This window comes from Gavialis gangeticus, unplaced genomic scaffold (assembly GCF_001723915.1).
Source record: "Gavialis gangeticus isolate Ggan-Ray unplaced genomic scaffold, GavGan_comp1, whole genome shotgun sequence".
Lineage (NCBI taxonomy): Eukaryota > Metazoa > Chordata > Crocodylia > Gavialidae > Gavialis > Gavialis gangeticus.
The window spans coordinates 104,009,656-104,023,116 of NW_017729024.1; the positions used below are offsets into that span (position 1 = coordinate 104,009,656).

A 13,461-nucleotide genomic window follows, 5' to 3' on the forward strand; every position below is an offset into this window, starting at 1 on the left:
CACATGCCTCCCCCCCCCCCAACTTACTGGCCAGATGCTATGCTTCACACTGCTGGGCTGTATTCCTGGCCACATGCATGTTGGAGCTGCATGCATCCACATGGCATTTATCAGTGATATTATTAGCTACACTGGCCAAAAAAGCAGATTGCCAATAATGTCAATTTCCTTTTATCAGTGCCAATCCAATATGGACCAATATATTGGTGCACCTCTACTGCTAAGCTATTAGGTATTATTAATTTTAGTCAAGGTATCAGATAAAATGTTACCTATATTAGTCTTCAGTATTTTACTATATGTAGTATTAGAGGTTGTAAAACAGACTTTACATCAGGATGTATTGCAGGGCTGATTTATCAGGCTTAATTTTAAACTTTTTAATAAGCAGCCTTACCTCTCTCTATCCTGTCCTTACAAAAATAATAATAAGCCTCTTACATGTAAGCTGCTCCTGTACACCTTACAAAATCCCAAGGATCAGTTGAACAGACTGACAGATGAATTCAGCAATTACTGCCTAGTTTTCTAATGAAATTTTGAATACCAAGATTTAAAGGTAAATATTTCTACTTTGCTGTGCCATGAGATGATACCTTATGTCATTTCTGATGCCAAAAGAGTCACTGATATATTTTTTGTTTCTTTATTTTAGCTTGGTTGCAGTTTTTAAGAAAATTTAATTTTATGGTAAATGACATGTTACAATTAGACCCTGTGAAGAGCACTTAAAACTTGAATGATTGCATATTAAAGGCTTATTTACAAGTGCTAAGTGCCCTTGTAGGCATCTTAAAATTATACCACTTCTGGCAAGGATTGTTTTTGAACTGTACTACCTAGCTAGAGTTAAGTTAACTTCTGGCTGTTCACCTGAGATAAAATATAAATTGCAGTCCTCCAGTATCCCAGAGGCACTGATCCTAGGTGGACTAGCTATAATCTAGGACTCTATAACCCTGGAATGACAGCTGGGGACAGCCAGGCAGCAAGTGAAAGGGGAGGGAGGGTGGAGGAGAGGAGTGGGGCAGGGTAAGGGGAAAGCAGGTGGGTAGGGAACTGCTGGACTGCCACCCCCTTCTTCCCCTGAATAGCCCCTCCTTCCAGCATGTGGATTACTGCCCTGCCATTCCATTCCCCACCCAGCTGCCCAGCTCTCCTGATTGCCACTCTGATCCCCACTGCTGCCCAGATCACCTGTTCCACTCCCATGGTCACTCCCTGAATTGTCCCTCTGCTGCCCTTCCACCCCCAGATCACTGCCTTGAGCAGCCCAAGAACACCAGCAGTGGGCAGGGGTTCCCTCCCCTGCCTGCTCTTAGGCTCCCTGCAGCCCACTACCCCCACATGCATGATCTAGGCCCCATGAGGCCATACAGTTAAAAGCAGGTGGAGGGATGAGGAGCTACCACGCAGCTGTGGGGCCCAGCAGGGGCTGGAGTTGGGTGTGCTGGGACAGTGTAGCCTGCAGGAAGCCGAGGAGCTCTCAGGTTGATCAGGGTGGCAAGGGGGTGATCTAGTGTGGAGGGGCTATTTGGGGGATAAGGTAAGTGATTCAGGGTGGAGGGGCCAATTGGGGTCAGAGGCATGATTGGGGAGCTGATGGGAACAGAGAAAGCAGTTGCGGGGTGGGAGGCAATCCAAGCAGTTCAGGAGACCCCTCTTCCTTCCCATCCTGACCTATAGTGCAGCTAGAAAGCCACCAAATGGGGCAGGGACAGAGCAGAATTGCAGCTCTAGCCATGCCCTGCTCACCAGCAACAAGTCTGAGCAGTGCACATTAGAGAGGGTATTAACCCTTAGCACATAACTGATCACTAGCAAGAGTTAACCTTAACACTGATTAGCATTTGTTACAGTTAGCACCTGCTAAGTCTAATGTGTGATCTCACCTTTAGTTTACTCAAGTTTATTTGAAAAGGAAGTTTTAACCAGGCAGTCAGGTTGCTGAAGAGCTGACACATCATCATTTGTTAAAAAAACAGCTCCAGTCAGGCCATAAGCCAGTTCACCTTCCTTTTTCATGTCCTTGTGACAAAATATTTAGCAGAATTTGCAGATTCGTTGGAATCCGACAGGCTGCACTGTGAGAGCTTCTGCTGTGGCCTCAAACTTGCAACGTCTGTCAACTGTGCGCCTCAGCACCTGTGCCACCATAGTCAGATCACTTAAAGAACTGTACACTTTTTTTGAAAAATGCATTTGTACAGATAAGCTTGTCTCCATTTCATCTGAAGCCTTGAATTGGTCAGTTTGCTATGCTTGTCAGAATGCAGCCAATCAAAGCCACTTGCTATGCTGTGCTGATGGCTGTTGAACAAAATAATCAGAATCTGTATTGGTTGTTGAATGTAATAAAAATTAAGTCATTGCAATAGACAGGAGGGTCATAGAAGGAGCTTCCTCTGATTTAGTGACAAATATCTCATCATTTGCTCAACACTTAATTCCTCTTAAATGACTTGACAGCAGGAGCAGCTATTCAGTGACAACTTTCTCTTCCATCGGCATTATCCCTGGTAGAGGGGTTTCCTATATTTAAAATACAATTTAGTCATTTTTGTGCAGAAAGCCAAGTATTACAAGGATGCCCTGATATCCTGACTGGGCTATCTGCTTAATGAACCTTTTTTCTACCACCAGCAGTTGGTTTTTTATAGGAAGCCAGTTGTAAAAAGTGGAATGATGTGACCTTTTCATAGTACCCTTGTAGTAGGAGATGGAAGAGGCTCCCTAGTACATCTCCTTGCCACTTAAGATTGTATGCCTAAGTAGATCGCCCTCTTTTCTTTTTCTTTTTCTTTTTACAAATATGTGTAATGCTAGATGTACTATATATATTAATGTACAGAATTACTAGTACCTAATCTGAGATACTGGGTATTATCCTAATTTCACACCAGTTTTATATCAGTATAACCACACTGAGAAGTCAGTGGAATTAGTTTTTATCTACTCTGCTGTAGAATCAGAGCTAGGCAAATCAACACCTCAATAAACTTTGACTTCCTTTTGTCACTAATGTATAACAGCAGCACATGTCATAATACACCGTATTAATCTTGCTGCAGTGCAGTGCATTATCCTATGTATTTTGATGCATGGGGTGCTTTTAACATATTCTCTCATACAAGTTTATTTCTGAGTGTAACTAAATGGTAAGTACCCTGAAATCAGAGATTCTACCTGTATAACTTCCAATGACTTTCTACCAAATTTCAGATATACCTATTTATTTACTTTGGTCCCGTGCCACTCTAATCCATTACTTTAATTTGAGACCCATCAGACTCCCCACCCAACACAAACAAACAAAGGATATATCTAATACTAACAACTATCAATGTTCAATATACTTCTTTGTGGTTTTGTGTTAAGTATAGTATATCTGTCATCATTTTACAGGCCCTATTAAAGGACATTACTCCAGAACATAGAGATTAATGCTTAGATTGTTAAAAAAAACACTAAGTATACTTAAACTGGCTTAACTCAGCTCCTAATTAACAAATTATATTTAATCTGTTTACTGATTGGGTCTGTGTATACTTTTTTTGTCTAGAATTATTGCAAGGCTGTTTAAATTTTCCTAGATTTCTTTTTTATTATTATTATTACTCAGAAGTTCTTTGGAATGTGATTTTATTTGCCTCTTTCTTGTTTGTGCTATATATAGATTACAGCACTTCAGGGTACTCAATAAAGCAGCTATCTAATACCAGTGACTGACTAGAAACTAAGTGTAAGATTACCTAATTAATGGAACTGCTAACGGAATCCACAACACTTCAGGATAATAACCCTCTAATAATTGCTGACATTATGAATTTAAACACTTTAATTTTTTCCTAACAAACCGTCAGTTGTCCTTGGTTAATAACTGTCACTGTGATTTGATTTTTTTTTTTTTTTTGCATGGAAGGATTTTAATGCATATTTGAGCATGCTTTGTTTTGTTTGAAATCCTGTTTGTCTTAATTACAGTCAAGAAAAAGCTTGGCTTCATTCCCAACTTATGTTGAAGGTAAGCTGCAAAAACATGTTTAAAAGTATAAAACTGTTAATAATAGCATTTTACTCCACGATTAAATAATTTTGAAAAATCTATTTTCAAAGGTAAACATTAACAAAGGTTGGATGAACTGGTTGAGAGGAAGTAGAATACGTCTTGGATTTAAACCAAGGCCCAGAATTATATTTTACAGGTTTAGAAAAATTTAATTCCCTTCATCTTGTAAGTTTTCATTGGTGGTCCCAAACTAGTTCCTAGTGAATGGATATGAATATTACCTAAAAGACCACAGGAATATAAAATAAACCTTAGTCCTTTTTTGGAATTCAAAGCAGATGTGGTTGCGCATGGAAATACTGAAGTACCATCTAATCAAGGTCGGATAAGATGATCATAATGATCCCTTTGGGCCTTAAAATAATAATAAAAATAATTTATCCGTCCTGCAAAGCTGAATCTTTACTAATGCTGAGCCTGAGGAGTAGTAGGTGGTATTACTATTGCCTGTGGATGTCCCCTGGATAGAGGGCTGTTTGTTTTAGAGCTGTCAACATGGTATCTTTCACCAGTGCCACATTCTTGCAAAATTAAAATTAAAATCAAAAAGAATGTTCATCCACCACGAGAGTTAATGAGTGCCTGCGTGTTCTGCGTGTACACATAATTATTCAACTGCATGTATTAAAACATAAATAATGAAGTAATGGAAGCATGGAAGAAACAGAAACCTCTACATGAATTGTGCTATTCAGATCTTCAAGCTTTTGAATTTCTCCCTTTTGGTATATAGAATGGCAAAAGTTGGAGCCAGCAACAGGGCTTCCTGAATTGAACACCCTGGTAGTCCTTGAATTGTTTCCTGTGTGCTGTATTTGGAAGGGTACACAGTCAGTCTTAAATGCTGTAAAACGTGACTGATTCAGTCTTTAAGGTGCACAAAACATCTTCTTAAAACTGGAACTTGATTCTTAGCTGGATTAAATTGTCATAGGTCCATTGAAGCCTTTGGAACTATCTTTACCATAGAAAGATCTAACCTCAGATTTATGAACCACTTCTGATCCTCTGACTGATGGACAAAACTTAGGTCAGGGACATTTTTTAAATTTCCAGTTTTGTTTTCAGGAGAGCTATCCCAGGTGCTAGCCGTAAGGTGGTTGCTACAATGAACTCTGTTTCTTTTCACTGGATGGATATCTCCAATGCCTATAATATATTCTCATCCAACAGGGAAAAGGCACTATTTTAGCTTGCTTATATCAAATTTGGCACATAAGGTGATTTTTGTGAAGACAATTTCTCTGTTCTGAATTTGTGTGCACATAATGGACAAATAGGAGATGTTCCTTTCCCCTTGTGAATATATTTCCTGGTTGTACTACTTGAAATATCATATAACAAATAGTGGCACTTGTAATAATGTGTGTTTTCAAGGTTTTGGTTACAGTGTACAAAATTGTAGAATCTCCAAATATAATAAAGTCCTTATTTTAAAAAGTGGAAAAGAGGACCCCTCATTTTTTTAAATGACTAATCTAAGTACTGAGCTGCACTTCTGAAAAGCAGTTTCAAAATAGGGCATCTAAAAATCAGCTGTCCTAAATCACTAGTTACTTCTGAAAATGTAGACCTTTATCTTTAAGAAAAACCTGGCAAAAAAAGCTGCTTAATTATAGCATTAATAGCATTGCCAGGACCTTTGGGTATAACACAAGTATGACTTAAGGATTAGCTCCCTTACCCAACTTTACTTCTTTTGCTTGATCACAACTTAACATTTTTGGAGGGCTGAAACTTTCAGTGCTCTAAATGACTGTAAATTTATTATTGGAGCATTAATCAAAACTGGTTGAGCCACTTTTGAGTTATACTCAAAGGATAGATCTCATTGCCTTTTAAATTTCTTTAGATAGTTCCCAAGTCAATTAAAATTGTTTCACAGAATACATTTATTCACCACAAGCTAACAGTTTGTGGGGCTTTTTATATACCTGACAAAAATAAAACATAGTATCTTTTTAAATTTCACGACAATGCTATATTGACTTTTTTAACAAAAAATATCACTAATGTAAATACTGTGTACATTTAAATTTTTCCTGAACCCAGTTTTTTTAATCTGCACACCAATAAGCAGCCTGTGGCATGAAGCAGAGCACGTCAACATGAGATGTTTACTGTTCAGTAGACTAATTAGTTGTGCAGTAAACACCACGTGTCTACATGTGCGTCCCTAATAGGCTGAAGTAAACTAATTTACTCTGCAGCAGGACAGTACTTATATTTACAGCACAGTCATTGTTAAAAACTCCACACATGTGGAGATGCTGCCCAGCTGGCTGGGATGCAAGGGTGCTACAGTGTGGGAGCTGCCTGCCAACTAGACCCCACGCTATGGCATTCTTGTGCCCCAGCCAGCCCCTCCGCAGCCTGTGGAGCAGATGAGAGCAGCCCCGGGCAGGCAGGCTGACCCCCCCGCCAGACTGCCTGCCGGCTGGGCCTGCTCTGATTTGGCTCAATGTGCTGCGATCCCAGGCACACATGTAAATGTGCACCTGGAAGTAATAATAAACACCAAAGTTTTTTTCAGCACATGAATATGCACATGTAGATGCAACCACAGTGTACAAGATCATGAGAAGTTTAAGATTTAAAGAGAGAAATCCAATCTGTCATAGATTAAATCTTTAAGATGGAGAGGACCACTTCATTTTTAAGTAATTAGCCTGAAAATCTTTAGCCCATCAAACTATTACAGGAACTGAGCCTAGAGTTTCATAGTTAGTAGGGTCAGAAGGGACCTGAGCAGATCATCAAGTCCGATGTAGTAGGAATTAACGTCAGTCAGCAGCTTGCGAGAGTTGAGCCAGTCGTTTGATACTTCTTTACCTCCATTCAATTAAAAATCCCTTACATTTAACATCAGTTCATATATCAAGGCCAGTTTCTTTATCTATATTAAAAATTATTCTCTAATCCAGACCCCTGTATGACTGTTATAAAGAGGTATGGCAACAAGTATGGACCCCCTAATATGACATGGCAGTTTTTTAACTCATCTCTCAAACCAATCTCAGACTTGTAGAATGCTCTCAGGAGATTCCACTGCCTTGTTGTTCTCTTTATCACCAGTGTTGAATGGGCAAGTTGCTGGTAGTTGTCTCTAAATTACACATTAGCCCTCTTTTTATTTCTATCTTACTGATGATGTGTTTGCATTAGTCAAAACATAAGTATTGGAAGTGGGAAGAAACAAGTTAAACACTTTTGATGTCTGTGTACTTGCATAGAAACAGAGGCTATTTTGCTCTGGAGTGAAACTTGCCTTAGAGAAGAAAAAACTTCTGCCAGCCAGATTGGATTAGCAGTTGCAGTTTCCACTGTAGAGATGCTGAGAGCATGTTGCTCAGTGTATTGTTTGTCTTGACTGAGAGTGTTAGATGTCCCGCTGTCAAGTAGCACAGGGCAGCTTTTATAGCCATCAGGTGCAGGTTCAAGTAGTACCATTGCTGTTTCTTTCCATGGAATAATACATAATTTTGCTCAGCAACTTTGTTTTCTGAATTATAGTACCTGGACCCTGTGATCCTGAAGACTTAATTGATGGAATCATTTTTGCTGCCAATTACCTTGGCTCCACTCAGCTTCTGTCTGACAAAACTCCCTCTAAAAATGTGCGAATGATGCAGGCACAGGAAGCTGTCAGCAGAATCAAGGTGAGGTCCCACGGTTTGTATGACATGCTTGGGGGGGGTTTAAACTGCAGATGTGTATGCCACATGCTTACACCATGCTAGTTTTCTAATACTGGATAATGCACTGTTTCAAAGTTTAGGTATCTAACTTCTCATTCTGAAAGATGTTATTACCACGTGTTTAATACTGATCTTGGGGTGGGTTGAGAAAGAAAGGATAAATGAGTTTGTACAGGATGATAAAGTCTATACTAGCAGTGGTCTAAGTTATTTTCACAATATACGTATCATGTATAATAGGTTTAGGGGAGACTAATAACCCATATACTTCTTTTACAAATTGGGTGTTCAGTGAAAATTGTATTCCATTAATACTTGCATGCTTTTGCTAGCCACCTCTCATGGAGGTTACTGTTACCTAATTGCAGGATCAGCATATAAGACATTTTATCCCAGATCCCAAAAGTCATGCATCCTGTCATGACACACAAGTATCGTGTGCACATGCACGGCAAGAGATGCAATTTCAAGGATCTGGGATAAAACTTGTCAGATCCCAATCACACAACATGTGAGTGGGGAGTCCAGCCAGTTCAGGTGTTCATAGGGCACCATGGAAAGCCTGGGGATTGGTTCTGATGCCAGGCTTCTCATGGTATCATTCAGCCTGCCAAATGCCAGGGGAGCCCATCAGCTGAAATCGTATATAATGCAGAACATTTTTGGCTGGTCTCTTCTTTTGTCATACCATTAATTGTTTGAATGTGTGGTAGAATTACTATCTCTGGTGTGATTAACAAATTAATCATATCATAAGTGTAACATCTGAGAGGGGTGTAGGTGGACTTAGGTGCCTACATACGACTATTCCACCCTGTTCAAGTCCATGAACATTTATTAATGTATCAGATTTTGTAACATACTGCCATCTTACCCCTAAGATTTAGCTCCATAAAAGCAGCAAGGAGAAGAAAGACCCACCCTCCTTTTATAGTAATAGTTTTTCCATGACTCAAATAGGGCGGAAAAAAATTGTACTTAGGCACCTACATTCAGTTAGACACCCAGTAGGGACACACAAGTTGTGAACATCCTTTTTAAACCATACATCCAGAATCTATTGAAATGTTTTCGTTTTAAAAATGGCTAGCAAAGGTTGTGAATTAATAGAGCATCCTTTCTCTCTTTTTTTTATTTGGGTACCTGAATTTAAGAATATAAAAATAAATGGCCTGATTTTTTCTTAAAAGTGCATATGTCTTCCATTGAAGTCAGTAGCTAATTTTACGTGCTTCCTGAAAATGTTCCTTTTCTTTCCAATAGTCCTTGGTAAAGTTTTCTGGTAATTAAGAGAAAGCTTCTCAGTACACAATTGCTCAGCTTGTCCACGTTGTAGATCTTTTCCCCTTATTTTTGCTTTACTCGCGTACCTTTGTGTTATACATAGAAATATTTTTTCTTGGGCCCTTTTTGCCACTGTATTGAGCCATGTTATAAAAGTGCATTACTTTGAAGACATTCATCTATACACTGGTAACCTGAAGAATCTATTGCTGTTTCCACTTAACAGCTCTTTTCCCTTCACCCTTGTGCAACTAGTCTTTCAAAAGGAAAAATGGATCCATATAATACTTTTAATGATACTGAAAAATATCTGTTTTTGTTAAGAAAAGCAATTACATTGTAACCATTCAAAGATTTAGTCGACCAAGGAAGATTCTTAATACAAATTATTTGTAAAGTAGGTGTACTGTTAATGGGTGCTATTAATGAGTGCTGGGTGAAATGTTTGGAAAACAAAATCTATTCATAGGACAAATACCACATGGAGGACCTTGGTAAGACCAGTGAGCGTATTATAATGCTTCAATAAGTAGTTGGTACATGGGCTGCTGTAGAGCAAGCCTCTCCTTGTCATACTATTAGTGTAGCTTTTCTGTAGACTGGAGAGACCACTTCCAGTGAAAATGAATTAGTTTAATCCTTAGGATGAAATTAATCACTGAATACAAAGCCAAGGCACCAGAAAGCTCTCAAAATACAGTTTAAACAGTATTTCAGTGGCTCTACACAAGGATATATTTCAGTGTCCATTAGTTTGTACAACACTCTGGATACATCTACACAAGATGCTTTACTGCGCAGTAAGCATGCGTGTCTACATATGCATGTGCTTACTATGTAGTAAACTTCGCTAATTGCAAGTAAATTTGCTACCTGCAAATGCAAGTAGCAAATTTACTTGCAATTAGATACTGTGCGGTAGCTCTCACGTAGATGCCTGACCGGGAGCAAATCTGCTCCCAGTCAGCCAGTCACAAGGGGACAGGAGATAGCTCCGTGCCCCCAGGAGCTCCCTGCTGCTGGGTCGGGCTCTGTCACTGGAGCCTGGGTGGGGACTGTGTCCTCTTACCCTGGCAGCAGGGAGCTCCAAGGCCCCCACTTTGCCATTGCAATCAGGGAACAGGAAGCTGGGTGACTCTTATCTCCCAGTGCCAGCCCCACAACCATGGAGCCAGCCCTAGGAGATAAGGGTCTCCCAGCACTGGCCCCACAATCACAGAGCCAGTCCTGGGAGCTCCTTGCTGGCAGGGACTGGGGAGACTGGCGGGGCTGGCCTGTTCCCTACCCAGCTCCACCATCACCTGTTCTTCAATCACAGAGCTGAGCAGAGAATAGGCTTTCCAGCCCCCTTCCTGAAATTCTGGGTGGGGGCTGGGATCTGTCCCAGTTAGGGGCAGGTCCCAGCCCTGTGCCTCAACTGGGCAGGGAATCCATGCGCAGCTGGGGGCTCGCTGCTAGCTGCCCCACCAGCAGATTGGGGCAGGGAGCTGGGACCTGCCCCTCCCTTGCAGCTCTCTCCAAGTCTTCTGTCCAGTCGGGGAGCCAAGGCCAGGAGCTTCCTGCTGCTGGGGCAGGGAGACATTGTCCCCGCCCCAACAGCAGGCAGCCCCTGGGGGACAGGGAGCAGTGTCCCAGCCCCTGCCAGAAGACAAGTGCCTCCTGACCCCATGCTCCCTGCCAGGCCATGGGCACGATCCTAGAGTTCTCCGTGGTGGTGGCAGGGGCCCACTGCAGGGCTCTAGGAAGAGGAAGCAGTTTGCTGCCATTAAGAGCAAATCTGTTCCCGCTTCTCTGCATGTGTAGACACCTGCCCAGGAGCATTTACTTATGAGTAGTGTACTCATGAGTAACCTGCTCCTGGATCTAATGCACCTGTAGACACACCATTTGAGAGGATAATGCATTATAAAGAGACTAAGAATTATTATTTGTTTGCTTCTGAAACAGCAGCAAATATAGTATCAGCAGGACACTGTAGTGTTTTTGCCATATAGACATTACATAGATTTCTGAATCTACAGGTGGGATTTTGCAAATGCTTATTAGCAAGCTATTCAGAGTTCTGAAATCTATATTGGGGCCGGTTTTTAAGGTTTGCCTTTTAAAGGCTATAATTTCCACTCACTGCAAGCTTGAGAGAGTATTAAATGGGTGACCTGGGATGTTTAAAGGCACTCTTTTCTAATCTCTGCACCCTCCCTGTGCACAAATCTGAGGGCATGTGCCCCCCACCCTGGGAGTGTGCACAGCAGTGGAGAGCCAGCTCCACCACCCAAGTCCTGAGCAACCAGCCCACATCTGCCTCCCGCCTCCTGCCATGGACTCCACTCCAGCTGTGCCATGGGAAAGGGAAAGCTGGGCTCCACTCTGTCACAGCAGCCACCACCTCCCACAGGCAGCATCTGGGGTTTAGGTGCTGCTGTGTGGGGCAGGGGGCTGCAGACCTGTGTCCCTGGCCCCTTAGCCCTGGCAGCTGGGAGCCCCTTCCGGCAGGGCTGGGTGAAGGGTACAGGTCGGGAGCAAGGGTCACCACCAGGGCTGGGGTCGGGAGTAAGGGGAAATGGCATGGGCAGGGCACCAGCATATCAGCCTGCTGAGCACCACAAAGCAGTGGGCGGGGGACAGCCACAGCTAGATTTGCGTCCTGGTGAGCAAAGCTGTCAGGGGAAGCTCTGATTTTCCATGATAAAAAACCTATAATCAAACACCAAAATGTATAGGTATTTAGTATTTTGTTATTATAATGACTGAGGCACTGGTAGGCTTCCAAATTGCTTTAAAATTGTAAATATGTCAATAAAACATTGTGTTCAACAGATACCTATATATATCCACATTTCATTGTAACCATGGGAAAACGCAAATTTTGGGGGTTTTAATCAGACAATTTGCTATTTTTGTCATAATTTGCAATTTTTAAACAAAGAAAACCAGGATTCTTGGTTATAAGGCAAATTAAAGCATAATTGTAGATGATCTTTTTAGCTGCAAAATGAAGTTTCTTTTAAAAACCATTTTTGATGACATTCTTTAGAAACTACAAACAAATCATATATAGCTAAAACAAAGTTGGAATACTCTGAATTTGTCTTTCATCAGTGTATTTGTTAAAAAAGAAATATCTAATTTAGATTATGAGTACAACAAAACCCATGTAAAGATGTAAGAGAGACCCTTGACTAATGTATTGAGAATTAATTGTATAATCTGACAGATTATACAGACTTCTCTTTCTTGCACAGAAGACATTTTGATATCGTTTTCACTGACTTCATTTGACAGCTACAGATTTCATCTGCATGCATCTTAATTTTCTCTGCAGCATCAGTTATTTTTTAAACACAAATGTACAATTAATTTAGGGTTTTGTGACACATTGGAAAGTGGTATTCCAAAAAGGTAAAATAAAAAAAAAGGTCCGGCACTCTGTCCAGTGAAGCCAAGAGCAGTGTCACAAACAAATTGTGTAAAAAGTTATTTTAGCTCCCCTTTAAACTGACTATTGCTGCACACATCCAACAAGCTTTTTTCCCCCTTTCCTTGGTGACTGGCACACTTCTTTTGCGAGACTTGGTGTTGAGACAAGGCATTACTTAAAAAACCATGTTCATTATGTGTCAAAACAGTAATAAAATCTCTGATTTGCTGTGACAAAAAAATGAATGCAAAGATTTTACCATGAGTCAGGTCTAATGGTAGTAGTTTGCTGTTGCCAGACTTTACCATATGTTTTAATCATGGCAAGTGATGAATGTTTGATTTTGTTGGTAAAGAAAGAGCAACGTTTTAGGTAACACATTAACTGCTGCTTTCAAAGCATTTTAAAGTAATACATATAGAGTTAACTGGTGCAGACCAATATTAAATATTCAGTGCATTTATGATCCAGATATCTCTGGACCAAATTATTAGTATTATATTATCGTATAGAAAAAGACATGATAGTTCCACATACAAAGCACACACTGCTAATTAGCGAAATTGGAACTAAAATGGAAATCTGCCAGCATGGTGAGTATTGCACTTATCCAGTAAGAAGGGCCATAAGAGCAAGCCGTCAGATTTCTTGGATTTTTTAGTTAACCTGGTCATATTTGCAGGCCATTTATAAATGCTTGCATGATAATGTGACAAGAATTATGACTATTACTGTGTGTTATAATACAGGATCTCTTCTCATGAGCAAGATAGAAAGTCCCTTTGGGTATAGCCCAAATACAGATTATTATAGTTAAAAGTTCTACAATAGCAGACTATTTCCAGAAGAGATGTAGAGGGGATGTTCCCCTGCCAGAGCAGACATTTGGATATATCAAGAATAGTATGGGAATATCCCTGTCCAATTTGTGATGGGGGATCTGGTTCCCAAATTCATGATCTTAAGGTTGGCAGAGGTATACCTGGGGTTGT

At 40.6% G+C, this 13,461-nt stretch overlaps 1 protein-coding gene across 2 annotated transcripts in view; it reads left to right on the top strand.

Annotated features, from left to right (window-relative positions):
• The window catches only part of APBA1 (amyloid beta precursor protein binding family A member 1), a 71,753-nt gene that overhangs the window by 39,446 nt on the left and 18,846 nt on the right, over positions 1-13,461 (top strand). For both annotated transcript variants that reach the window (XM_019517477.1, XM_019517476.1), the window contains exons 4-5: positions 3,985-4,024; positions 7,583-7,728. In XM_019517477.1, coding sequence (XP_019373022.1) covers positions 3,985-4,024; positions 7,583-7,728 — 186 coding nt within the window. The remainder of the gene's footprint in view (positions 1-3,984; positions 4,025-7,582; positions 7,729-13,461) is intronic.